We start from the raw sequence: 26,474 nt of genomic DNA, 5'->3' as shown, positions 1-26,474 counted from the left end.
GGCGTTGTCCAGCAAAATTTTTAAATCCCATGTGTTGCCACATATGTATACACTAGTCATAAATTGGAATAATATAACCTTATTTGATGTGATGTGAAAAGCAATTTACCAACATTATGGTTCAGCATTCCAATTTCTATTTGTAGTGCATCAAGGTAGCCTCGGATATCTTTAAAAGGAATTCAGATACTGTATAAGGAATTATTCATCATTTTGTACAATACCAGTAAAAAACGGCCATAAATTATGATCAGAGAACTTCTGTGACAAATGTGTTCATACAGTGTCGAACTACTTTGAATAAATTCATGACCACGTTATTAAATCAATCCAATAATTTAAATTTGTCATTTTAATAGCGTGAATCAAAGCTGAACAATGTGATCACTTTATATAATTGTAAATGTACCTTCAGAGCAATGAATGTATGTCCTGCAATTTGAAGATGTTTCCCCCACTAAACCCAATTATCAAATGAACTGTGGCTACTGTTTCATCTACAATTGTGGCAGCATCAGCATGTTCGCAACCACGATTTCCTCAACTTATCAGTGACTCGTTGTTTACCTACTTATGCAAGAAAGCACAGAAAGATAATTGTGTGATAACAATTACGTAATGATCATTTTGTGGAAGTTTCTCACATGTTGACATTGATCTAAGACTGATAAATGGATCAAACCTACTGTAGAGTTATGCTTACAAGTCATTTAAAACAGTACTTTGTGTTCAGACATGAGCTATTATGACATTTATGAATTCAGAATTGTACGGTGAGATGTAAAATATTCACATGTACCAATCACAAAAAAATGGGCAGATTCGGCTTTTGTGCAAAACTTCACAATGAAGTTAAAATGTGCTATAATCTTTCCTGGAGGACAGATTTTCCTAAAATATTTTAATGCAGTCTATTTGTAAACCTGATGTATGGTACAGTTCAATAGGAACCAAAAAACAAACTGGTGTTTGAAGATCCATGAACCCAGCAAAACATTTCCAAGTTTTAGGAACACGTTTCCCATATCGTCACCTTATTTTAATTTTTTTTAACAAAAATATTCTGTACATTTATTAACTTTTAAACAACAAATGATTATTTTTTGTTTTTCCTGATTAAAAAAAAATAATTTTTTTTTAAACGTTATTATTTTAAGAAGGCATTGATGTAATTGGGCAAATGAAACCACTGCATCATTGAAATAAATCATCAATGAACTATAATCAATGCTTATGTGCTTTTTAGTTGTTTTTTTTATCAATACTGTTGCCTCAAATGTCTCCCAATGCACAGAAAATAGATTTATTTCACTGGTTTAGCTACAAACTATAATTGGAATAATTGTGGCACTTTTGGAAATCTCTGCTAGAGTGCTAGAGGCATTTGGGTAGAACTGTAAGGGAATTGTTCTTCATTCTGTGAAGACGCTTCATGCTAATTTTAAGCTTTTCTAGATAATGTGGCTATTCACACAAAAGTCATTTATGGTAAACATTTTATTTGTAGGTCACAAAATATCCCCGTGTCCGTTTAATTACATATTAATGCACTTGTAGGTAATACAACACAAGTTTAAGGCATTAGAGGTTCAGTCATAATGGAATGCAGTTTCTCATGTTACAACGTATAGGTCGAAGACAATATAGGTAGCTTAACTATCACAAAGGTTTCTGAGATAAATTCCCATATGATTCTTTGGTAAAACAGTTAAAAAGCAAACAAAACCCAGTCAATACAGCATAAACTGAAATGGAACAGATTGTTAGAAAACAATTAAAAGCACAGCATGTTCCTAAAAGCTGTACATGGATGTATTAAAAGTAGATCAGGATTATGGAGATGAACATAACTGGTATACAAAGTATAAATCACTGTTTATAGAACTGATATTGCTGCATTGACAGTTACTGTATGTGCAATGTATGGAGTAACTTCCAGTAATAGGCTAAGTGGTAGCTTCACCATTTTCTTCCTACGATCTCAAAATGCAAATAATACCGTATAGCAAGGGCCCATTACTATACATTTCATCCAAAGGGACAAACGCCAACCCTAACATATGCTTAAGTACAGGTCAAACCACATTCCAAGAAAACAGAAACACTTACCGTCTTCAACCACAGCACTTCAAAAGTGTTTATGTTTACACAATCTTACAATTCAAGTTTTCACATGACTGTACAAACAACCTTGGGCCTTCATGTAGCCAATGGGCTTACATGAAATGTAGACAACAAAAACGTATTCATGGTAAATTGTTACCATTTGCAATCAACTTATTAAAAGGTCCTGTGGGGAAAATCACTATCTGCTTTTCAAACAGATATTTAAATCTGATAATAATTGGTCTGATGAGCACCTGTATTTAAAAGTGATGATTCTGTATCAAAGTGCTGCATGCCACCTTTGGAGTCATTAACACCTGCTGTGTCTGTTGGGAAACCTTCTACCGTATGGAACGAAGCAGCATTTTTGTCCACTGACACCTGCTCTGTTTTGAAGGATCCTTTGAGATTCATGTTGACGCTAAATGATCCAGATAGAAGCTGCCTCTTGTACTGGTCAAGACGTGTGAAGATGTCCTGGACCGAAAGAGTGCTGCTACCTACCCAGGTGGCATACAGACTGGTGGAGCGGATCTGCGATGGGAGAGACTGGTAGTGGTGAAGCTCCAGTTGACAGGAGAATCTAAAGTACATAGTGCAGTATATGGAGAGGTCTTTTAAGTTAATACGACTCAAAAAACACTTTTAAAATATAGCTTGCCTGCTACCAAATAAGAAAATCACTTACGTCCTGAGCAAAAACGGAAAATGAAACACATTGACTGTAGTAAAAATTAAAGCCATTCATTGCCAACTACCGATTTGAGAATAATGACTGGCTTTAATTTTTCCGTTTTTGCTTGCAGCCATTGAGTTCACTAATTGGCTGGCATTGATGGTGATAGATGAACCCGAGCTAAAAATGTCAGTGACCACACAGTAGCTTTGGCATATTAAACATAACACAGAAAAACAGGAAATAGATCAACAACCTGCCAACTGTTGTAACCAAAGGTCGGCCGATATATGGACTGTTTTCAAGATAAGCCACTGGCTGTGTGACGGCCCTCCCCTGCCTGGTATGGGTGGCTCTCTATCAGGCAGAGGCCAGGTCGTTTGATTGAAGGCACCTGGGCTTAAAAGATCTGGGTTCCTGCTAATCTCTCTGCTCTGCCTTTAGGTACTGTTGTTGGTTGTTCCTTGCTTGGGTTGGACTTAAGTTGGATACTCACACTTTACTGACATAAAGATCCTTTTAAACCCACATTTTGCAAACACCACTGACTTTACACCTACACACACACACATTTACTGTTTATCATGTTGTTTAAACCTTCTTCTGAATAAATCATTGAAATTGGCCCATACCGACAGTATGTCTCGGCTTCCCACATTTTGTCATGTGCCTGTGTGTGCATGTGACAGGTGTTATATGGCAGATGTAATAGCTGTTATGAGTTGGATAGCTGTTATTGTTATGTTCACTGTATGGGTGATTTTCTTATAAAGGTGTACAGATAAATTGGCTGGCTAATATATGGATTAAAAAAAAAAAAAAAAACTGTTACATTCACTGTTTGGGTGATATTTGTTGTTATTTTGCACCGCCTACTGGCAAGTGTTACAAAAGGAAGTAGCAGAATAAAAAAATAACTTCGAACGTGCAGGTAGTTCCCGGGGCAGGTGCACTATCCGCTCAGGGGGTCTACGCTTGACAGTGATGTTAGGTTATTCTCGCGATATGATTGGCAGAGTCTAAATGCACGCCCAGAGCCGTGCTCTCATGTAAAATGCCTGTTTAAAAGTATGACCGTTGTTCTTGAGAGTTTTAGTAATGTGTCGCTTAAAAGTGCCAGTTTAAAAATGCATATGTAAAGCGATTGATGATATCACACACAGAGATAATTATTAACAATTAAATGCTCACACACCTGTCACTCAGACATTAAATATCAAGGCCCATCACTGTCCAAAACTAAAACTAGTTAAAAAAAAAAAAAAGTTTAATTCCCTGGCTTTTAACCCTGCATCAGACTCAACCCTTTTAATTTTTTTTTCTGCTTGCTTGCTTTTGAGATCAGATACTGATGTTGTATGTTCCTTTCTTTAAATAATGAAACATTTCTTGATGTAATTTGTCCATTATTAACCCAATAGAAAAACCAACCCGAACGCTTTTGCTGCATTTGAGGAAAGTGGGAAGTCGCACTTATCTCACTCGGATGGTCTCAGTTGCGACCTCAAAGCGTTCCAAGTCAATGTAGACAACAAAGATGGTTGATAGCAACAATTAGCTGTTTTATAGTTTGGCCATTTAAACACATTTTGACCTCCAGCAAACCTACCTTTTCATAAGCGATCGAAAAGTGCAGGAAAAATGATGGCTGAGATAAATTGTAACTGCCATGCTGAAAGGCAATATAAAAATATCAATTCATTAAGCTAATTTACTGTAGGAGAAAAAAATACATGGCGCCTCAAACAAACTCCATTTAACTTCATTATTGTGTCATCAATTTTTTGTCTTGAGCACCATTTTGTCGAGTGACGTCAGATTTAGGCACTCATGAAGTGGTTACTTTTTCCCCCTGATTTCGCGACTAGGATCTCCCAGTTCGAGTTGCGTTCCAATTATGCTTTTCGTGGTTGGCGGTTGAAAAAGTCAGATTTCCCACATTACCCGAATGCTTCACGTGCGTTGTTGTGACATCAGCAGCAGGTGCAGGCCCCCTGAACAGATTGGACTATCCGCACGGGATGCACACCTACATCGGGTTACGAATGAGTTCCCTACGCTGGCGATGCAACCCGAATTTCCGCGTAAATCTGAATTAACCCTTTAAGTCAGGGGTCTCCAAACCGGTCCTCAAGGGCCGCAGTCAACTTGTCGGCGGCGATGTGTTTACGCATATCATCTTTGTAGCCTTGTCACTAGGGATGGGAATTGATAGGATTTTTACGATTCCGATTCCATTATCGATATTGCTTAACGATTCGATTCTTTATCGATTCTCTTATCGATTCTAATTTGGGGAAAAAGAACAAACGTTTTGATTGGCATCGAGTTTGTTTAATCAGAACTCACAACCTTACAAACTCACAACGAAATCAAAAGAGGCCCAAAGCCTCAATGTTAACTGTGGCAATAAGTGGCAAATACACAAGAATGTGTAACATTTTACTGAAACATTTATCTAATAGAAATAAAAAATATTGGTATATATTGGCAGATAGGTTGTTGTTCTGCCTTTGGCAATATGTGTTAAAGCAGGGGTCCCCAAACTTTTTCCTGTGAGGGCCACATAACTTTTCCCTTCTCTGATGAGGGGCCGGGGTCAGTTTGTAACAGAAAAAGTGTGACGATTGCAGAAGTGCATAAATGTAAAAAATTATTGTTTTTCAGAAAGCCACAATCAAATAACCCTTTCTGGATTCTTCACGGAATGAAAGTAAATAAAATAAAAATAATAATAATAATAATTAATAATAAAAACACTATTAATTAAATAGATAATAACCAAATAACCCTCTCTGAATTCTTCAAGGAAAAAGGCCAGGAAATAAATAACACGATTGAGAAAAAAAAAAAATTCAAAATGGCCGGACCAAATGTGGAGGCGGGTCGTATTTGGGCCGCGGGCCGCAGTTTGGGCACCCGAAGAAATGCCGCATCCAAGCGAGTGAGCGAGCGAAGTGAGAGAGGGAAACACTTCTACGAGCCTACTTTCTTTGTTAATGTTAATATCTACAGAGGCAACGCCTGTATGTATCATCTTTTGTGTTGTTGTTGTTGTGTTTCCACTCGCGATCGGACACTTAAATCCAGTTGTGTAGTGGTTTGAACGATGTGCTAATGCTAGCGAACGAATGCTAACCATACTGTTATTAGCAGCTAATCATCGCTGATTTACGTTGATGCAAACCTGTTTGTTATTGGGGACGAAATTGATTTGTTTCATTTCTATTCTTAGTTTCACTCTTCAAGTGATGGTTGAATAAAGTCAGCAAATTATACCAACGTCTTCTACATCGTCATTTGGGAGTTTAGCTAGCTGTATAGCCAGAACTGAGCTTTAGCCTCTCTGTGAGGACAGCGCAGTCGTATTCCCTCCCGATGCAGTTACCTCCACCTTGCAATGACTGCAAGTCGCTTTGTTGTAATTTTTCCTCGTGAAGTGAAGACACACTTTCGAGCGTTTGAACCTACGTGCTGTCATTGTTATGTTTATGGCTGCAATGCTCGTGCTTACCTGTCCTAACCTTTCATTTTCACACTCTTTCCTGGTGAAGTGTAGTCAAACTTTGGAGCGAGTGGTTCTTGGCGCCATGCTAGTTTGATGCGTCTGGACAACAAGACACGTCACGACGCAATACGCGTCTTTAGGAATCGTTAAAGGGATCGTTAAGGCTTTTTCATTGTGATGTCGAGGCCTCGAAACACTCGGAACCGGTTCCGAATTGGAATCGGATTTCGATTCCCATCCCTACTTGTCACGGTGTAAATACGTCGCCCACGTTATCTCCATATTTCCATCATTTCTTGTCCTTTTTCAAAACCGATAGCAGCACGAAAGACTAAATATCCCAAGAGCCGTTGTGAGATCAAGAAAGACGAACTTGATGTGAACATTTTTAATAAATTGCCAAGCGAGGCGCCACCTAAGGAAAGGCAGGTATGCGAAGCGAGCAACGGCCGGTTTGATTGAGCGAGCGACTTTGAAACGTGCGGAATGAATCGAAAACTAAATTTGGCAAAAGCTAATGCATTATTTCATTATCTATTTCCATTTCATTAATTATTTTCCTCGGATGAGTCGGCGTCTCGGCGAGTAGAAGTGACAGCGTGCAAACGGTGGAAGAGTGGGCTGTGCGACATTGTGTGTGACGTAGCTCCGTGTCCTGGTCTAGAGCAGGGCTGCCCAATCCCGGACCTCGAGACCCTGCCTTTTTTTTTTTTTTTTGGACCCTGCATCTTAAAAGAATCGGAATTGAGAATCGTTCGGAACTGAAATCGAAACATGGAACTGGAATCGGAACCGGAATCGTTCAATTTCAAACAATGCCCAACCCTTGTATTGAAAAGAACACCTACCGGGCAGAAACATGTTGCGTGATACTTTTCGAGGCCTGGCGCAGAACATGCTGAACAACTTTCACCAACTGCTCATGAATCCACCCAACATCTTCCTGCACGTCTGGCAACCATTCTAAAAGTCTAAATAAGACATCAGAATTAAATAAAATATATCACCACAAAACATGCAAATAGGTAATGTGTCGTTATTTCAAATAAGGAGGCAGGAGGCCGAAATGCGATTCAAACGACTAGTACCTGAGACTCAAAGACAAAGCGGACTCCAGAGGGAGAGTGTATGGAAGCATCATGGCAGATGCCATCCTGAAAGGAAGCAGGTTGCTAAGCGACTGCACAAGGCTCCTTCTCTCGGTGCACGCCTCAATTAAGGCTGCAGGGGGAGGCAAAGATCACATACATCACCAATAGTCCAATACTCCACTGTACTTGATAGAGCAGTTTCTACAGCAACTAATTTAACTGTCCACAAATTTTCTGTTATTACATAATGATTCAGTCTAATGTCACCTTTGTGTAAAGTAGGGGGAAGTCGTACAATGATGTGCTCCTCTATTGAAGGATGAACAGTCAATGCTTCATCGATAATGCACATCTTCTCCTCCTCTCTAACACCTTTGGCATCGGTACGAACATGGTCAACTTGATTGTCATGCTGTTCTATGTTGGGCAGCAGGACTCTGTCTATGTGAGGGTCACTGAAATTGAGCAATCCTGAATACAAATACAAACACCAGTGTTCATTCGAATCAGTGGTGAAAATAAAGGATTTCTTAGTGGGTAACATAATTTCTTAAATACCAGCACCCCCCGCCAATCACCCTTCAAAACCTGTTCAAAACGTTTTATCCCATATGTACCTATGAATCATACACTCCCCAATTTGCTGAAACTCATATTTTAAACAAGTAATAACAATACATCTCTAATTTGTTTATTTAAATTTGTTTTTCAATAACGTAAATGAAACATTATCATTCTCTGCCAGCACTGCCAGTTAAAATGGATCAGATACAGTGTATCACAAAAGTGAGTACACCCCTCGCATTTCTGCAGATATTTAAGTATATCTTTTAATGGGACAACACTGACAAAATTACATTTTGACACAATGAAAAGTAGTCTCTGTGCGGCTTATATAATAGAGTTAATTTATTTTCCCCTCAAAATAACCCAAATATAGCCATTAATATCTAAACCCCTGTCAACAAAAGTTAGTACACCCCTTAGAAACTACGTACATCCCTAAATGTCCAAAATGAGTACTGCTTTTCATTTTCCCTCCAAAATGTCATGTGACTCGTTACAGGAGTGCTGTCAGCATTACTGCAGAGGTTGAAGAGGTGGGGGGTCAGTCTGTTAGTGCTCAGACCATACACCGCACTCTACATCAAATTGGTGTGTATGGCTGCCACCCCAGGAGGAAGCCTCTTCTGAAGACGGTACACAAGAAAGCCCGCAAATAGTTTACTGAAGACATGTCAACAAAGCACATGGATTACTGGAACCATGTCCTACGATCTGATGAGACAGACGGGCTTTCTTGTGTACCGTCTTCAGAAGAGGCTTCCTCTTCAATCTCTGCAGCAATGCTGACAGCACTTCTGTAACGAGTCACATGACATTTTGGAGGGAAAATGAAAAACAGTACTCACTTTGGACATTTAGAGATGTATGTAGTTTCTATGCGGTGTACTCACTTTTGTTGCCAGGGGTTTAGATACTAATGGCTATATTTTTAGTTATTTTGAGGGGAAAATAAATTAACTCTATTATATAAGCTGCACACAGACTACTTTCATTGTGTCCAAGTGTCATTTTGTCAGTGTTGTCCCATGAAAAGATATACTTAAATAAATGCAGAAATGTGAGGGGTGTATTCACTTTTGTTATACACTGTATGTATTGCTCTCAGTGGCAGCAGCCAGTATATATAATTGTATATACCGGTCATAAAACAGTGTTTTTCAACCTTTTCTGAGTCACGGCAAGCTTTTACATTGGAAAAATCCTCGCGGCACACCACAAACCAAAAACGTTCCAAAATTACTTTCTGTACAGTATATTTAATTATAAAATAATTTCTCAAAATTTATACTTACTCAGTGTGAAACTTGAGCTTGTTTAGATGAACACAAAGCTGATATCCTGGCAGGAATTTTCATCAACAGCTCTCAATGCTCTCTCTGTTTTTCTTATATATATTTTTTTATAGCAGTTAGGCTTGAACGGCTCAGAATTGTCAGACAGAGGGACTTTAGCAATGTCTTTAACTGCATCAGGGCCGAGCATCTCGCTGACAATGGCTTTGCAGGCAGGTAGTATTAATATCTCTGCCACGGTGTGAAACATTTTGGATTTAGCAACAAGTTCAGCAACAAGGTAACTGGCTTTTAGGGCTTCCTTATTTACCTTTGTAGTTTTTCTCAAAAAAGTTTTTTTGTTTTTTCACAAAGACGAACAAAATAGTCCATCGACTTGTTTTGAAGTAACGGGTGTTTCGCTTGGACATGACGTAGCTGTTCGTGTCGAGTTCAAGAACTGCTCGGATTTGTAGCCATCGCCCACCTTGCTGTCCTCGACAATGTGAATAATATGAATAAAATGTAAAGGACACTTTCGTGTATATAGACACTTAACAAGTCTAATCAATTGATGTACAGTAGACGTGCTGTGGTCCACACTGTCGTGGAGAGCAAGGTGGCTGTTGGCTAGAAGTCCGAGCAGTTCTTAAACGCGACAAAAACTATACCTCGCTCATCTGCACACGACCGAGAACTTTATACCTTTCCTTCCTTCATACTGCAACGAGATAAAACGCGATATAGAATAATTTCTCGTGGCACACCTGACGGTATCTCAGGGCACACTAGTGTGCCACGGCACTCCGGTTGAAAAACACTGTAATAGAACATTTGACTTTCCAGTGTAGTGAAGATGGTTCGGTGGAACAAAAAAAGAGGGGGATAGGGGGCATGTGTTGATTCCTACCGTTCTTCTTCAGGAAGTGCAGTGCATCATTATATCCCTGTTTACACATGGCTTTCATAACCTAGACGTCAACAAAATCATTAAGTTCACTGAAAGTTGTGGAATTTGTAAATAGATTTGAGAAGGTGCTTTGAAATGACCTCACCATTGGATCTGGTGGGAAAAGTGCCCTTGAAATTCTGTAAAGGTTGGTGAGCGTGAACTGTATGCTGGTGTTGGTAAAGCGGAGCTCATGTATGTTGGTAGAGGTGTCTCGCGGACAGATGTCACTCTCACCGGAGAACGGGGACACGGTAATAGTGTTTTTCAGCTCGTACTGAGGCAAGTTGTCAGAGATTCCCCCGTCGACGTATCGCTGCATGAATGAAAAAAACAAAACAAAATTGCGCTTTAAGATACAGTCAACAGAGGGCCAATGGCTAGCCCATGACTATTCACATGATGCAAGCAATTTACTTCTCTAGGCATACTATTTAATCAGTCCATTCTATTTAATCAATCCATTCACCCTCACATTCACAGAGGAGAACCTCAGAACTGTGAGCTAGACTGACAAACCAATAAATATATATGCGTATATATTTTTCATAAGAGAAAGTATTTGGTTTAGGATAAGACAGCATTAAATTCATTGAATTCCTCAATGTTCAGAGATTATCTCTTGGGAAAGCCATCGAACCAAAGACATTCTTGTCTCTTTAATTTTCAGCCAGTCTCATTCAAAGTTCAGGGATTTATTGTTCTGCTAGGACAAGCTATCTATTTACTTTGAGTGATATCCTAAGAAAGCTGAGGTAGTTGGGTTCAAAAGGACATGGAGTATATTCCCTTTTTTGTCAGCAGTTTGACGTAACTTTTAACTGACCTTCCTTGTTGCAAATAATGTATTTACTCATACACTTTAACGCAGAACTAAATTTAAATTGGTTTTAATTAGAACAATGTTTTCTTATGGTCAAAAGGAGTTTGCGTAGCTTTAGTTTAATTTAAACCAAACTGGTTTAATTCATTCCCGATCCCCTCAATTATGAGTTTCTACCAAGAATGTTTTTACCATTAAACACGTCGTATTTGTCAGCTGATGATCAGAGTAAAATCATTCTCTGAGCTAGAGCAGGGGTTCCCAATTGTCGGGCCGCGGACCGGTACCGGTCTGTGGCGCATTTGCTACCGGGCCATACAGACATAATAAATAATTTATTAACGGCATTCTGGCCAAAGTAACTTTGGCTTGTGCCCCTTAACACACCAATATCCCTGTCTACTCTAGATATAATACTACAACTGGACAGAATGTCGTCATAGAAATCCGTTGGACTGCTAGCAGTACATCTTATGTTTTATATCTGTGCGCTTGTCCTTGATAGTAGCGTATGACGTATGCTGTAGAGCGGGCACATCACATTTGTTCCCAGAAATAATTAGCCCCCACACTTGCGAAGATGACTGAAAACCAGACGTCTTTGGACAGATTTTTTACGGGGATAAGGGCACCTGACAAGCCAGAAGATGAGCCTACAACCTCGAAGAAAACAAAATCTTCTTTTAACAGACAATACCAAGAATCCTACCTAAAATATGGGTTGGTCACAACAGGTGACCGTCAGGCGCCAAGTCCGCTCTGCATAATATGTGGCCCACGAACTGCGAAGGAGTGTATTCGTGACCCGTTTGTAAATAAACCGAGTGATTCGAGCATGTCTGTGCAACAGGAGGATCAGCTTGTAGAGATCACAATGATGGCGACCTTAAACATACATTTGAGAGAACAACTCTACCAAGGTTCTGGATTAAAGTCATTCCGGAATATGCTGACATCGCTACGAGAGCACTGAAAACTTTGCTACAATTTCCAACATTGTATCTTTGTGAAGCTGGCTTCTCTGCAATGACTGCAACCAAGACAAAGTTAGGGAGCAGACTGGACTTAAGGAACACACTACGTGTCTCACTGTCTCCCATCACACCTAGATGGGACCATCTCGTCTCAACGAAACATGCTCAGGTCTCCCACTGATTCAGCGGGTCAGTTATATTTTCTATGCACTTAACATTTGTTTTTAGCACCGTCGTGTTATTTTGTATTTGCTGTATTTTTCTGCCGCACATTTCTGGTCTGTGGAAAAAAGACCCAAATCACACCGGTCCGTGGTGCAAAAAAGGTTGGGGACCCCTGATCTAGAGGGTACGAGAGGACACAATGAATTGAAAAGCTAGCATACACAACTGGCACAGCCTTCCTAAAATGTTGCTCACACAAGGACGTGTGAGCTTGCCAAAATCCATCACAAAGGCCACAGAGGAGAGGCTGCTGTGAGCTGTTTTTACGGAATGGCATTTCGTAGAAGACCAGACAGCTACTAAGCTTGCACGTTAGAGTCAAGAGAAAAGCAGAATTTCCCATTTGCCCATTAATGCGAAACGCGATCCACAAGTATTGCTTCTGCACATGCCTAGACAGTCATAAAAACACATCTGGTCATGACAGGCTTTATTACAATAGGTAAAATGAACGAAATCAAAGTGAAAATACTGCTAATGTACCTCATTCACCATCAAGACAAGTTTAACAATGTCGTTTATGATCCTCAACTGATCATAAGTAAACAACTACAGAGAGTAGAAAGAAACTTTTTTTAACGATGAAAGATGGGAATCTAATCTTTCTTAAATTAAAAAGTGAAACTCGTACAAATTCACAACACACAAATAATTTTTAAAATTAAATAGTAAATTGGGAATTTGTTTCAGAAATATTTTCCTTTTTATTTGAGAGTTCCACTTTTAATTGAACCATGGAAGAGGTGACTTTAATATGGCATGCACCAGCATGATCATTTTTAATGATATTTATTTATTGCTATTGATTCTAATATACATAATTGGCACTCACCACTCCTTGCAGTGTGGGAGGAATAATGCCACAATACACTGGGATGTAGGCACTGCAAACACATGCCTGTCGAAAACAAAAAGGAAATTTATTACAGTGCTACTAATAGTTCAACATTTCATTGCCTTTTTATAAACTCATTGGCTGTTAATGATGGATATAGACTTCCAACAGTTTTGACTGGGCTTGAGAGAATAATCAATGCCTGCCCTCCCAGTTCAAGTCAATTAGATGTCTATTGCTTTCAATAGCAACAAATGGGTTAAACACAAACAGAAAAGTGTCATTAAAAGTCACACCTGCACAATTTCTTCTTTGTTGTTGAAGTGTGATACAAGCACATTTTCTCCATCTGTTACTCTGGTCAGAGATATTCCCAGCCTCCCGTTGGCAATTTGGTGTGAGTCAGCGGGCAGAGTACGCTGTAACATGAAGCGCACAATCTTCACCAAGTTGAAGGACGGATGCATGGGACCGAGGAAGCGTTTTCTGGCTTCCTTGGCGACCTCAATGATACTGGCACCAGCCTCTCCTGTACATGGAACAGAAAAAAAAATTGAGATTGATGAAAATGACATCACTGCAAAATAACTGCCCAGGACAGTTTAGAATTCTGGAATAAAAAGATTTTTAATTCACATAAACCAACAGCTGAACAGCTACAAATTTTGAGGAATGAAGCATGAAGGGAACAATAATTTAAACTCTGTAAGAGATCAGGGCAATAATTTAAACTCCAATCATAGTAAATCTGTGAAGAGAGTGTGAAGTCTGTGGCAAGCTAGATAAAAATAAAATGAAAATAAATAAATAAAAATTCTAATTACAGACTTTGCAGTTTCACTTTTACTTCAAATCCATCCATCCATCCATCCATCCATCCATCCATCCATCCATCCATCCATCCATCCATCCATCCATCCATCCATCCATCCATCCATCCATCCATCCATCCATCCATCCATCCATCCATCCATCCATCCATCCATCCATCCATCCATCCATCCATCCATCCATCCATCCATCCATCCATCCATCCATCCATCCATCCATCCATCCATCCATCCATCCATCCATCCATCCATCCATTTCTCCCACTTATCTGAGGAATGTCTGAATATTACTATACAACTGCAAATGTCAGAAATGTCACGTTTAAATATTCTCCAACATGACCAACAATTTAATTTCTAAGATACTTGTACAATTAGTCAAGTATTGAACTAGTAAAGTATCATGTTTTCTTTGCAATAAATATAATTACAAATTAATAAACTGGTAATTACAACAAAATAAAAAAATAAAATGAATAAAACCAATTACATTCTGATTATGTCCACTAATAATATTCTAAAGTTGATTGTTTTCCCCATGGTATTTAACTCATTGCTTGCCAGTGATTAAACTCTGAAGCCTGGTAAAGTCACGTTTCTGAGCCATTTAATTGCACCCCCCTCCCCTATATTTTTAATTCCCTTTAAATCCCTTAATTAAATGAATGAAATAAATAGAAAATAATACATTTTTACTGTTGTTTGGTTTAAAAAGATAATGTAAAAAATTATCATATTAAAAAATAATGTTTAAAATATTGCAATAATAAGAATTCAGATAATAATATTACACAAATACAAAAAACAAATCTTTAACTGTCAGATCAGGTATACAGTATGCATAGTATTCACAGTGTATGTGTTGTAGTAGTTAGTAACAGGAAGAATTACAAACATATGAGAACACGCTGGGAGGGCTGGTCGCTGCTAGCCTCTCCCAGTTAAAATAGATTGACCGTCTAGTGCCGTCAATGGCAGTTCAAAAAGGGACGTATAAATGGTTAATTTACGGAGTCCATCCGGCATAAATTGTGAGGCTGTTAACTACAATCGAGTGACGTACCAAGACACACGCCGGTGACCAAGGCAGTGGCGGTCAGCGCTCCGGCCGACGCTCCATAAATGTGTTTGGCGTTGTGCACCAGGAACGGAGCCTGCTCCAACAGGCAGCTGGCGACGCCGACATGGTAGATGCCCAAGAAGCCGCAGCCTGCGAACGAGATGTTCCATGACGAGTCTAAAGGGAACATATCGTGGGTTGACAGGCGTGTCAAAGGTCGTCGGCCGGGCTCGCCGGCGAGAACAAAATGTTCCCTCTCAGATTTTGGGAGCTGAATAAATACAATAAAAAATTAAAAAGCGCTGCTGCTAGGTCGGAGTGCCGCTCGTAATTTCCCCACTGCCTATTTGCATTCTTTAATTTCGCAGTTTTAAGCTCTTCTTCTAGCTCGATAGGTCACCTTTGTCCCAAATTAAACGGCTAAACTCACATGTTAAAAAAAGACAGAAAGAAAGAAAGGAACAGTAAACCAACACGACGGAAATAAGCTTTTACTAAGTAAATACGGCCCCAGATAAATTGTTAAGACACAGCGGTTTACCCTAGTTTGAGACTGTTAATACTTTCATGCACAAGTAGGCGGGATTTAAGTGACTTCTGTTTCCACTCACAATTGAGAAGACAAAACAGTTTGACCAATCAAAATCGACGTATTTTTCGTGTGACCAGTTACAACCCGCGGTGCTCTCACGCTCGTCAATCTATTCGTGATTGGACGACTTGCGCCACAAACAAAGTCACGTGGAGAGCTAATATTATTTGGGGTTTTTCTTTTATGTCTTTTGGGGAGTGTTTTCATTATTAAGAGTAGCATGTCTTCACTCTATTGGTGACATTTGAAATATGTTGGGTATATGTAATGTACAGTATCTAAACAAAGAAAAATTGAAAAATAACGTTTAAAAGAGTAACTATATGAAAAAGAAAATCTCAAACACTCCTTGATGTCTGCGATTTTTGCATTGCGACCCTTGTTATATCACCATGTTTCACCCATAAAATCCCCACAAAATCTGGCTGTGGCCATTCACAGCTGTGTCTTGACACTCGGTGATACATGCTACATGGAGTTTTTGGATCAAAACAAGGTAAATACGCGATAATATCTCGTTAAAATAGTGGCGTCTTTAATCCTGCTCTCGCGTGCTCTCGCCTCCAGTTAGGGTTTTGCTGTTTAAAAAATTTTTTTTTTTCAAAAGCGCCCTCCTGTTCAAAATTTTTCTTCCCCCAGAAAACTGAGATTTTAAGCTTTCCAATGATGTATCACACATGCATATCGGACAATTTTGAAATGTGGCCAAATTGAGGGTCTCAGAGCGGAACTTCAAGTCACCTGAGTGTTTTCCGCCATATATATATATACAGTATATATATATATATATATATATATATATATATATATATATATATATATATATATATATATATATATATATATATATATATATAAAGCAGTTTCTGCTCTTGCACTCCTCTTTAAAAGAAACTGCTGTATTTTAAGCTAAAACAACTGTTGTGTTTGATAGAATAATATGTCTATATGCTGCCATAGCAGATTAATGGCGCATTAAGCCCCAGAACTATTTTTAATTTGTCTGTTTTACCCTGAAAACCCCCTTTTACAGACGTCGCACAACCAAGTTTGTTTTAACCCAGCCATAAAACTAAGGTAAATAATTATATTTATTATTCAAAATGTCTGTCATTTTGGGCTTAGAATCATTAATTGGTGTCTAATATTTCATTTGAAAAAAAAAAAAACACTTTAAAAAATTATGCACTCGCATATTTTAAACTTTTAAACAAATGACATCACAATGAAAAAATAGCGTCTGTAAAAAAGTCACGGATATCTACCTCAACTATCGCCTAATTGTATTTTAATTTTTTTTTGCTGTCGCATTTTCTCCGATATATTAGATGATAAATAATCGATTCCAAACAACAACAAAAAAATTTGAAAAAAAAAAAAAACGTTTAAACAATATGAAATATGAATATATGAAAAAGAAAATCTCGACCACTCCTTGATGTCTGCGATTTCTGCATCGCGACCCTTGTTATATTACATAAAATCCCCCCAAAATCCGACTGTGGCCATTCACAGCTGTGTCTTCACACTCGGTGATACATGCTACATGGAGTTTTTGGATCGGAAAGAGTATGCGATAATATCTCGTTAAAATCATGGCATCTTTAATTATGCTCTCTCATGCTCTCACCTCCAGTTTTTCCAGGTTTTGCTGTTTTGAAAAAATGTTGTTTAAAAAAAAAAAAAAAAAGGCTCTCCTGTTCAAAATTGTTCTTTTTTTTCTATATTAGGGCTGTCAAACAATTAAAATTTCTAATCGAGTTAATCACAGTTCAGAAATTAGTTAATCGCAATTAATTACAATTCAAACCATCTCTAAAATATGCCATATTTTTCTGTAAATTATTGTTGGAATGGTATGATAACACACAAGACGGATATATACATTCAACATACTGTACATAATTAATGTATTTGTTTATTATAACAATAAATCCACAAGATGGCATTAACATTATTAACATTCTTTCTGTTAAAGGGATCCACGGATAGAAAGACTTGTAGTTCTTAAAAAAATATTAAAACCCCTCAATGTTTTCGTTTTAATAAAATTTGTAAAATTTTCATTTAAAAAATGAACTAGTGGCTCGTCATTGTTGAAGTCCCTGAGCGGTGACGTCACATGGGCTCCTTGCTGTTCTTTCACAGTGTCTTTAACTACGTAAGGTAGTGATTGAAATACACCACAAGGTGTCAATGGCGAGTTTTAAATTACTTAGAAATCAAGCAAATGAGTGTGTTTTGTCCCTCAACGGATGCCGTAGTTCCCTGTTTACTGGTCCATACATTGTACACCACAGGTGTCAAACCGATTCCAGAAAGGGCCAAGTGAGTGCTGGATTTTGTTCCAACCGATAAAACGCAGAGAGTTTAACCAATGAACTTCCTGCTGAAACAAGCAGCACATGACAAAGTTTAACTGATTTCACATTTAAAAGATCTAATTTGTGAAAAGGTGTCGTCTTCATTTGTTGGAAAGCAAACCTGCACCCACTTGGCCCTTTCTGGAATCGGTTTGACACCTGTGTTGTACACGGTCATTTGAGTGCTGGCTTCACAACGTTCGAGACCTCTGATAGTTTGTATATTGTGACTAAATATTGCCATCCAGTGTATTTGTTGAGCTAAACGAAATGTTTGAATAGAGTTTGACCAAAGTAAGTTTTATGTGTATTTTGCATAGCTATTTTGATTAGGAATTAACTTTTTTTTTGAGATAGGAATATTATTTTTGTTGTGCTTTCACTAAATGATACTTATGTTTGTTGTGAAGGGGTTGCCGAAGCTTATGCCAATAAACGGCACGGTCCAATGAACGCCTGTGTCCACTCGCCTTTCTCTGCCTCTTAGCTCTCAAATCTGTTTGAGGCAATGCATGAGCGGGTCATTCCATGCATGCGATAAGTGCATCAAATATTTTAACGTGATTAATTTTAACAATTAACGCATGCACGGAATGACCCATTCATGAGTTGCCTCAAACAGTTTACAAAGACGCCGTTTTAGCACATTGAGCGCGGAAAGGCAGAGAAATGCGAGTTGACACAGGTGTTCATTGGACCGCGCCTTTTATTGGCTTAAGCTTTGGCAGCCACTACTAACAGTCATGGTTGCCCAACTTCCCATCATGCATTTGGGCGAAGCAAGAGACAATCTTTTGTTAACACGCTTAATTGAACACAACGCAGAAAATATTGTACACCATTTGCAGCCACTACTGACAGTCATGGTTGCCCAATATCCCATCATGCATTTAGGCGAAGTAGGAGACGATCTCTTTCTTAACACGCCTAATTGAACACAACGCAGAACATACTGTATACCATTTTGCAGCCACCACTCGCATCATGCATTTGGGCGGATCAGGAGACGTTCTTTTTCTTAAAACGCCTAATTGAACACATCGCAGAACATACTGTATACCATTTGCAGCCACCACTGACAGTCATGGTTGCCCAACTTCCCATCATGCATTTGGGCGGAGTAGGAGACGCCCTTTTTCTTAATACAAAATTACTATAACTTGTACTCAAATTTATCTTTTAAGAACTACAAGTCTTTCTATCCGTGGATCCCTTTAACAGAAAGAATGTTAATTATGTTAATGCCATCTTGTGGTTTTATTGTTATAATAAAAAAATACAGTACTCATTTACAGTATGTAAAATGTTTATGTCCGTCTTGTATCTTTCCATTCCAACAATAATTTACAGAAAAATATGGAGTATTTTAGAGATAGTTTGAATAGCAATTAATTAATTTTTAAGCTGTGATTAACTCGATTAAAAATTGTAATCGTTTGACAAACGATTACAATTTTTAATCGAGTTAATTACAGCTTAAAAATTAATTAATCGTAATTAATCGCAATTAATCGCAATTCAAACCATCTATAAAATATGCCATATTTTTCTGTAAATTATATATATATTCTGTAAAATAAATTGTTGGAATGGAAAGATAAGACACAAGATGGATATATACATTCAACATATATATATATACACATATATATATATACATATATATACACACACATATATATATATATATATATATATATATATATATATATATATATATATATATATATATATATATATATATATATATATATATATATATATATATACTGTGTATATACAGTACTGTGCAAAAGTTTTAGGCAGGACACCCGCCTAAAACTTTTGCACAGAACTGTATATATATTTTTTTTAATTATTAAATTTATTAGGATCATGGAAGCTTCCACTTGGGGAAAATATATACATACAGTATATCCTGTATATACATAATATAATAAAAATATACAGTACTGTGCAAAAGTTTTAGGCAAGTGTCCTGCCTAAAACTTTTGCACGTAGCTGTCCCTAGGATTGCGCTCTTCTCAACGGAGATGTCGGTCGTCGTTCCTGGTATCTGTTGGAACCATGCGCCCAGCTTGGGGGTTACTGCCCCTAGTGTCCCGATCACTACTGGCACCACTGTTGCCCTCACTCCCCACATTTTCTCCAACTCTTCCTTTAACCCTTGATATTTCTCCAGCTTTTAATGACCTCTTTTCCTGATGTTGCTATCGCTCGGGACTGCTACATCTATCACTACTGCCGTCTTCTGATGTTTATCCACCACCACTATGTAAGGCTGGTTGGCCATCACCAGTTTGTCCATCTGGATCTGGAAGTCCCACAGGATCTTGGCTTGGTTGTTCTCGATCACCTTTGGAGGTGTCGCCCACCTTGACTCCAGGGTCTCCAGTCCATACTCGGCACAGATGTTCTTGTACACAATGCCTGCTACCTGGTTATGTTGTTCCATGTATGCCTTGCCTGCCAGCATCTTACACCCTGCTGTGATGTGCTGGACTGTCTCAGGGGCCTCTTTGCACAGCCTGCACCTGGGGTCCTGTCTGGTGTGATAGACCCCGCCCTCTATTGATCTTGTGTTTAGGGCCTGTTCTTGTGTTGTCATGATCAGTGCCTCCGTGCTGTCTTTCAGTCCGGCCTTTTCCAGCCACTGGTATGTTTTTCCCATGTCAGCTACCCCCTCAATTTGTCGGTGGTACATACCATGCAGGGGCTTGTCCTTCCATGATATCTCCTCAGGGTCCTGCTCCTTACTGCGCTTTACATATACACTAACATTCAAAAGTTTCCTTATTTTTGAAGGAAAAGCACTGTTTTTTTTCATTGAAGATAACATTAAACTAATCAGAAATACACTCCATACATTGTTAATGTGGTAAATGACTATTTTAGCTGCAAATGCCTGTTTTTCAATGCAATATCTACATAGGTGTATAGAGGCCCATTTCCAGCAATCAGCACTCCAGTTTTCTAATAGTACATTGTGTTTACTAATTGCGTTAAAAGGCTAATGCATGATTAGAAAACCCTTGTGCAATTATGTTAGCATAGCTGAAGAGAGTTTAGCTGGTTAGAGAGGCTATAAAACTAACCTTCCCTTTGAGCTGGTCGAGTATATGGAGCATCACATTTGTGGGTGTGATTAAACTTTCAGAATGGCCAGAAAAAGAGAACTTTCATGTGAAACGCGACAGTCTATTCTTGTTCTAAGAAATGAAGGCTATTCCATGCAAGAAATTGTCAAGAAACTGAAGATCTCCTACAATGGTGTGTACTACTCCGTTCAGAGAACAGCCCAAACAGGCTATAACCAGAGTAGAAAGAGAAGTGGGAGGCCCCGCTGCACAACCAAGCAAGAGGACAAGTACATTAGACTCTAGTTTAAGAAATAGACGCCGCAAAGGTCCTCAACTAGCAGCTTCGTTAAATAGTACCCGCAAAACACCAGTGTCAACATCTACAGTGAAGAGGCGACTCTGAGATGCTGGCCTTCAAATATTTACTCATGTAATTATTGCAGTGATTGAAAAAATCAGTAGTTTGTACACATGAAGTAGTTTGTGCACAAGACCCCCACCCCAATGTCATGTCTGGACTTTCATAGAAATTACTTACAGCTGGCTCAGTGTGAAATCTAGGTCTAACACCCAGCTAATCTCCCAACGAGCCATACAACCACAACAGTTACACAGGCCTGCTGTGCCCTGAGCCATCTAGCGGAATAGCATTTAATTTTTCCACCTGCCACAGGGATAATTAGATGACAGTAAACTCACACAATATCATTTCTCATGTGGCACACCAATTTTTAATGGCACTCTGGTAGGGAATTTCTGCATTAAAATACACAATATTCTTCTCGTGAACAGAAATTGTATCTGTCATTGGGTAGTTTTTAATTTGTTGTCACATCAACAACAATACACTGTGATAGAAAACAGCACCTATTTCAGGAATAGCACAATGTACAAATATTGCCACTTGGCAAATAAATTGATTACAAAGTCAAAGTTGTTTTGTTACTCGGAATGCCTTGCATTTTAGGAGAATCTCATTCTAATGTGTACGATTTTTTTTTTTTCCTGGAATGTTCCTTTTAAAATTGTTGTTGTACACTGAACCTAGTAAGACCACGATTCCCCTGAGAGGATATTCAGTTGTGCAACTTTACCTCAGTGTGTAGAACAAAAAGTGTGTATTGATTACTGACGGTTGAAGCAAGATTAGATTTGACCAAAACAACAAGACCGTGTGATTTGCATTGTGACAATTGTTTTTACTCTATCTTATTTTAAATAGAAGTTTAAACAAACTTTTACAATTGAACATTTATTGACTATACTCTTATTGTAGAGTAAGCCTCCAGGACGTGTGTTGTTTGTCAACTTGAAAATTGCAATGTCTGAAAGGTGGGGGACCTAAGGACCTCAAACTGTGAATCTGTCAAGTTTTAATTGACCATTATGAATCTAACTACTGACATTTTTTTTACATTATTGTTGTAACTACACAAAAAAAGTAAGTGTTGTTAATGAACATTTCACTAATAGTGTGTAAAATTAGCGTTCACGAAGAGTCTGAGTTACATATCCAATGTTTAGTTTTTTTGTGCATTTTTTCCCCTAATATTGTGCAAATGGAATTTCTTTAATATTGCTGTACCTTTAAAAGAAACAATATTACAATAGTTTCAGTAATCTCACTAAATTCATGCGTATTTTTTTTAAAGCACTGTTGTAGCGATTATGACTGAGAACATAAGGTAAGCAGGTCAACATGAACTGAACATTTATCTTTAAATGTTAAGATAATGAGAAGCTCGTTATGATAGCTGGTAGATAGATCGCTCTGAGAATCTAAACTGAAACATACTTAAATTTTCCATTTAAAAATGTCATATATTTGAATACTTGATTACTCTCCATTTTAATTTTTCATGAAATATAAAATAAATTCTTGAGTTCATATGAAAATTCAGTTTGAAACAGGAATATGACAGATTAGGATATTAACTTGCAGCATTACTACACATTTGATATATTTGATGATACACATTTGATACACTCTAAAATTGAATGCATGTAGTTCTGTTTAGAGTATATTGCATTCCACTCTACATGGTGCGATTATAGTAAACTCAGGTGGCAAAGGGGAAGCCTTTTCTTAAGCAGCAGCACTTTGAAACAGTAATCCATGATGTCGTCATATCTCGCCTGGATTACTGTTGCATACTGTACTTTGGAGTCAGCCAGACCTCCCTCAAATGTCTCTAGTTGGTCCAAAATGCTGCTGCTTGCTTTTAACTGGAACACATAGGAGGGAGCACATGAATCCTGCTCTCTCCTGTCTCCAATGGCTGTCTTTACATTTAAAATTCATTTTAGGATTCTGCTCTTTGTACTCAAAGCTCTAAATGCACTTGCCCTGCCTTGTCTGCCAGGTACCTCAGCTCAGATAACCAGCTGCTCCTTGAGGTTCCAGAAAGAGCTTAGAGGAAATTGGGAAAATTTGCTGTAGCCAGCAACAGAAATTTTTTACAGAATAATCTCAGGCAAGCACCCGATTGCTCCATTTCTAAAACTTGCTATAAAAATGACTTGCATTCTTGGCTTTTAACACAGTTTGAGTTTTTGCCTTTGGTGTATCTGTCCTTTATTTATCTATTTTACACACACTTCCAAAGTGCTACAGATCTCTAGACTGAAACACCCTTAACCTGAAAATTTTGGGTCGCAGAATGTAAATTGAATTGCAACACCAGTAGCCATCATTTTTAAAAGAAAGAAACAAAACTGTTTGAAATAAACAAAACTAATAACTTCAATGAAACGATCAGCACATTAAATTGCACACAGTACTTCTGCATAGGTGCAAAAAGAAAAAATTGACTAGCACAAATGACAAATTGTAGGGCAAAATGTCCCGGTTTCTCGACAATTATATTAATTATATATTGTAGTGACCACTACCTCTTAACAGAATTCACCTAGGGAACTTGGGTGGGGCATGTTGTGTTCCTGGGGGGAAACTATATTTTGCCGTGGCCGTTTCCGGCACAGACACTCTAAAGCAGACATGTCCAAAGTACGGCCCGGGGGCCAAATGCGGCCCGTGGTCAAATTTAATCCGGCCCCCAGCCTAAGTCATAAAATCAATAATGTATGGCCCGCACACAGACTTAATAAATTGGTCAGCGGTGCTGCTACCAGCATATGAAGTAGCTTACATACTAAATGCTGCTCCTCATTTATCCACTAAAAGGCAGCAGCACTCCAAGCAACATTACCCCGTGTGACCCTTTACTTCCAATTTTCTAAAATGGTGACAATCAACAAAAAAAAAAAGTTGACCGCGATGGTCGATGCCTCAAGGATAGGTGGAAATTTGACTATTTCTTCACTAAAATACGCAACAACTGTGTCTGCCTCATTTGCAAAGAGACTGTCGCTGTTTTTAAAGAGTTCAACGTGAAGCGATATCACCAAACAAGACACGCTGACATGTTTGACAGATGCAGCGAGAAATTGAAGCAACTTGAGGCTAGTTTAATTTCACAGCAGCTGTATTTCGCAAGGGCCCGAGAGTCGAAAGAGTACGCCACAAAGGCTAGTTGCGAGATTGTTGAAATTATTAATTTAAAAAAATAATAAAGCAAATGTGACAGACAAAATGGCTTGCTAAAATTTGCTTTAAAAAATTGTTCTACGTAAAGGACGTCAGCCAGGATCGGCCCCCCACATTTTTACCACACCAAATCTGGCCCCCTTTGCAAAAAGTTTGGACACCCCTGCTCTAGAGTTAACAGAGAGAAGAGCGTTACGAGTGGCCGAACACGGCAACACGTCGACTCAACGAGCTAAGCAGACTCAACAACATTCATCCGCTACACTGGTGACCCCGACTTGCCTCGCTGAAGTCTCAGAGGCATTTTACGAACACTTTAAAGCAATAGCGGACACTAGCTTTCTCCAGCTAACGATGTTCAATGAGTCTTCTGCGGCCACGTGGTTCGCGTGCACGGAGGCACAGTTCGCCCTCCACGGTATAGCAAATGATACCATGCGCTTCTACCCGCACTCGGGTACTCGACGGCGGTCATAGTTCAGCGAGTCGTTGCTTTTCCGCCGAAAGACAAATATGGGGCACTTAAGACGGACCTTCTCTGGTGTTTTGAAACGCCGCTTGCGCTATCGACTTCAAAGGCACCCGCTACGAGAGCCCTACTGCCCGAGGTTCCCGCCTACGATGGCGGTGCTTCCGCCCCGGTTCCTCGCAGTCGTACTTCTGTTCCAGTACCCGCGCCACCACAGCATGCTCCCGCTCTGGCGCTTCCCGACGCCGACGTTGCTGTCTCGTCTCCGGCTCCACTCTCGCTCGCCTCAGCTCCGGCGCTGCTCTCCGTCGACGCCGCTGCGCCCGTCCACGGGCTTCTTGGCTCCTGCGCTAATGCGCCCGCCTCCGGCCTACTCGGCGACGCTCCGTCCGCCTCCGGCCTTCTCGACGGCGTCCCGTCCGGTCCTGGTTTTCTCGATGGCGCTCCGTCCGGCCCTGGTTTTCTTGTCGACACGGCGTCTGCTCTTGGTCTTCCTACCGATGTCAATCCTGTGCCTGCGTCTCTGGGCGCTGCTGAAGCTGAAGTCGCTCCAGCACTTGCGCCTCTGGAAGTCTCCGAGGTTGCCCCACTAACGGCGCCGCTGGACGCTGCCGCCACTGACCTCGCTCCAGTGCCTCCGGGAGTTTCCGAGGTCTCTCCTCTGCCGGCGCCTGCGAACGCCGATGTCTTTTCTCGTCCACAGCTTTTGGACAATGATGACGTCGCTTCTGCTGCGGCTGGTGTACTTGGTTCGTTTCGCCAGTCGCCCTCATCCCCAGCCGGGCAACTCCGACCACCGTGCCTGTCGTCCTCATCTTCGGCCTCGACTGGGTGGCACTGCACGTTGCACGCCTCGACATCATATTTGGCTGCGGCCGAGCAATGCATGCCGCCTCTCTCAGCGTCCGCTTCTCCGGCCACGCCTGGGGGGTGCTGCACGACGCGTTCCTCGTCCTGGACATCCACCAGATCGTCCTGCTCGGTTGTCCGTCGCCTGGCATCCCGGAAGTCCTCCGGATCGTTCTACTCGGTCGTCCAACGCCTGGCATCCCGGTCGTCCTCCCGATTGTTCTGCTTGGTCGTCCACCGCCTGGCATCCTGGACGTCCTCCTAAATGTCGCACTTGATCGTTCATCGCCTGCCATCCCGGACGTCCTCCCGATCATCCTGCTCAGACGTCCCACACCTGGCATCCTGGACGTCCTCCTGATCGTCCATTCGGTCGTCTTCCACCGGCGCCCCGGCCGTGCAGCCCGACCGTTCCGTTCTGTTGAATCGGGTTGCGCCTGGTGTCCTGTGTGGGTGAATTCTGGGGGGGACCTGTGCAGTGACCACTACCTCTTAACAGAATTCACCTAGGGAACTTGGGTGGGGCATGTTGTGTTCCTGGGGGACAACTATATTTAGCCGTCCGTGTTTCCGGCACAGACACTCTAGAGTTAACAGAGAGAAGAGAGTTACGAGCGGCCGAACACGGCAACACGTCGACTCAACGAGCTAAGCAGACT

At 39.9% G+C, this 26,474-nt stretch overlaps 1 protein-coding gene across 1 annotated transcript; it reads right to left on the bottom strand.

Annotated features, from left to right (window-relative positions):
• Positions 1 to 1,381: 1,381 nt before the first annotated feature.
• pnpla2 (patatin-like phospholipase domain containing 2) lies at positions 1,382 to 15,478 on the bottom strand. The gene is made up of 9 exons (XM_057837827.1): positions 14,919 to 15,478; positions 13,322 to 13,554; positions 13,023 to 13,088; positions 10,275 to 10,484; positions 10,130 to 10,190; positions 7,649 to 7,852; positions 7,379 to 7,511; positions 7,139 to 7,261; positions 1,382 to 2,689 (listed from the first exon to the last, which is right to left on the bottom strand). The coding sequence occupies exons 1-9, from the start codon at positions 15,103 to 15,105 to the stop codon at positions 2,329 to 2,331; spliced, it is 1,578 nt and encodes a 525-aa protein (XP_057693810.1). The 5' UTR covers positions 15,106 to 15,478; the 3' UTR covers positions 1,382 to 2,328.
• Between the last annotated feature and the right edge of the window lie 10,996 nt (positions 15,479 to 26,474).

Source organism: Corythoichthys intestinalis, chromosome 5, assembly GCF_030265065.1.
Source record: "Corythoichthys intestinalis isolate RoL2023-P3 chromosome 5, ASM3026506v1, whole genome shotgun sequence".
In the NCBI taxonomy this organism is placed as follows: domain Eukaryota; kingdom Metazoa; phylum Chordata; class Actinopteri; order Syngnathiformes; family Syngnathidae; genus Corythoichthys; species Corythoichthys intestinalis.
The sequence above is the reverse complement of the archived record's forward strand: the minus strand, read 5'-3'. Positions and strand labels throughout refer to the sequence as shown.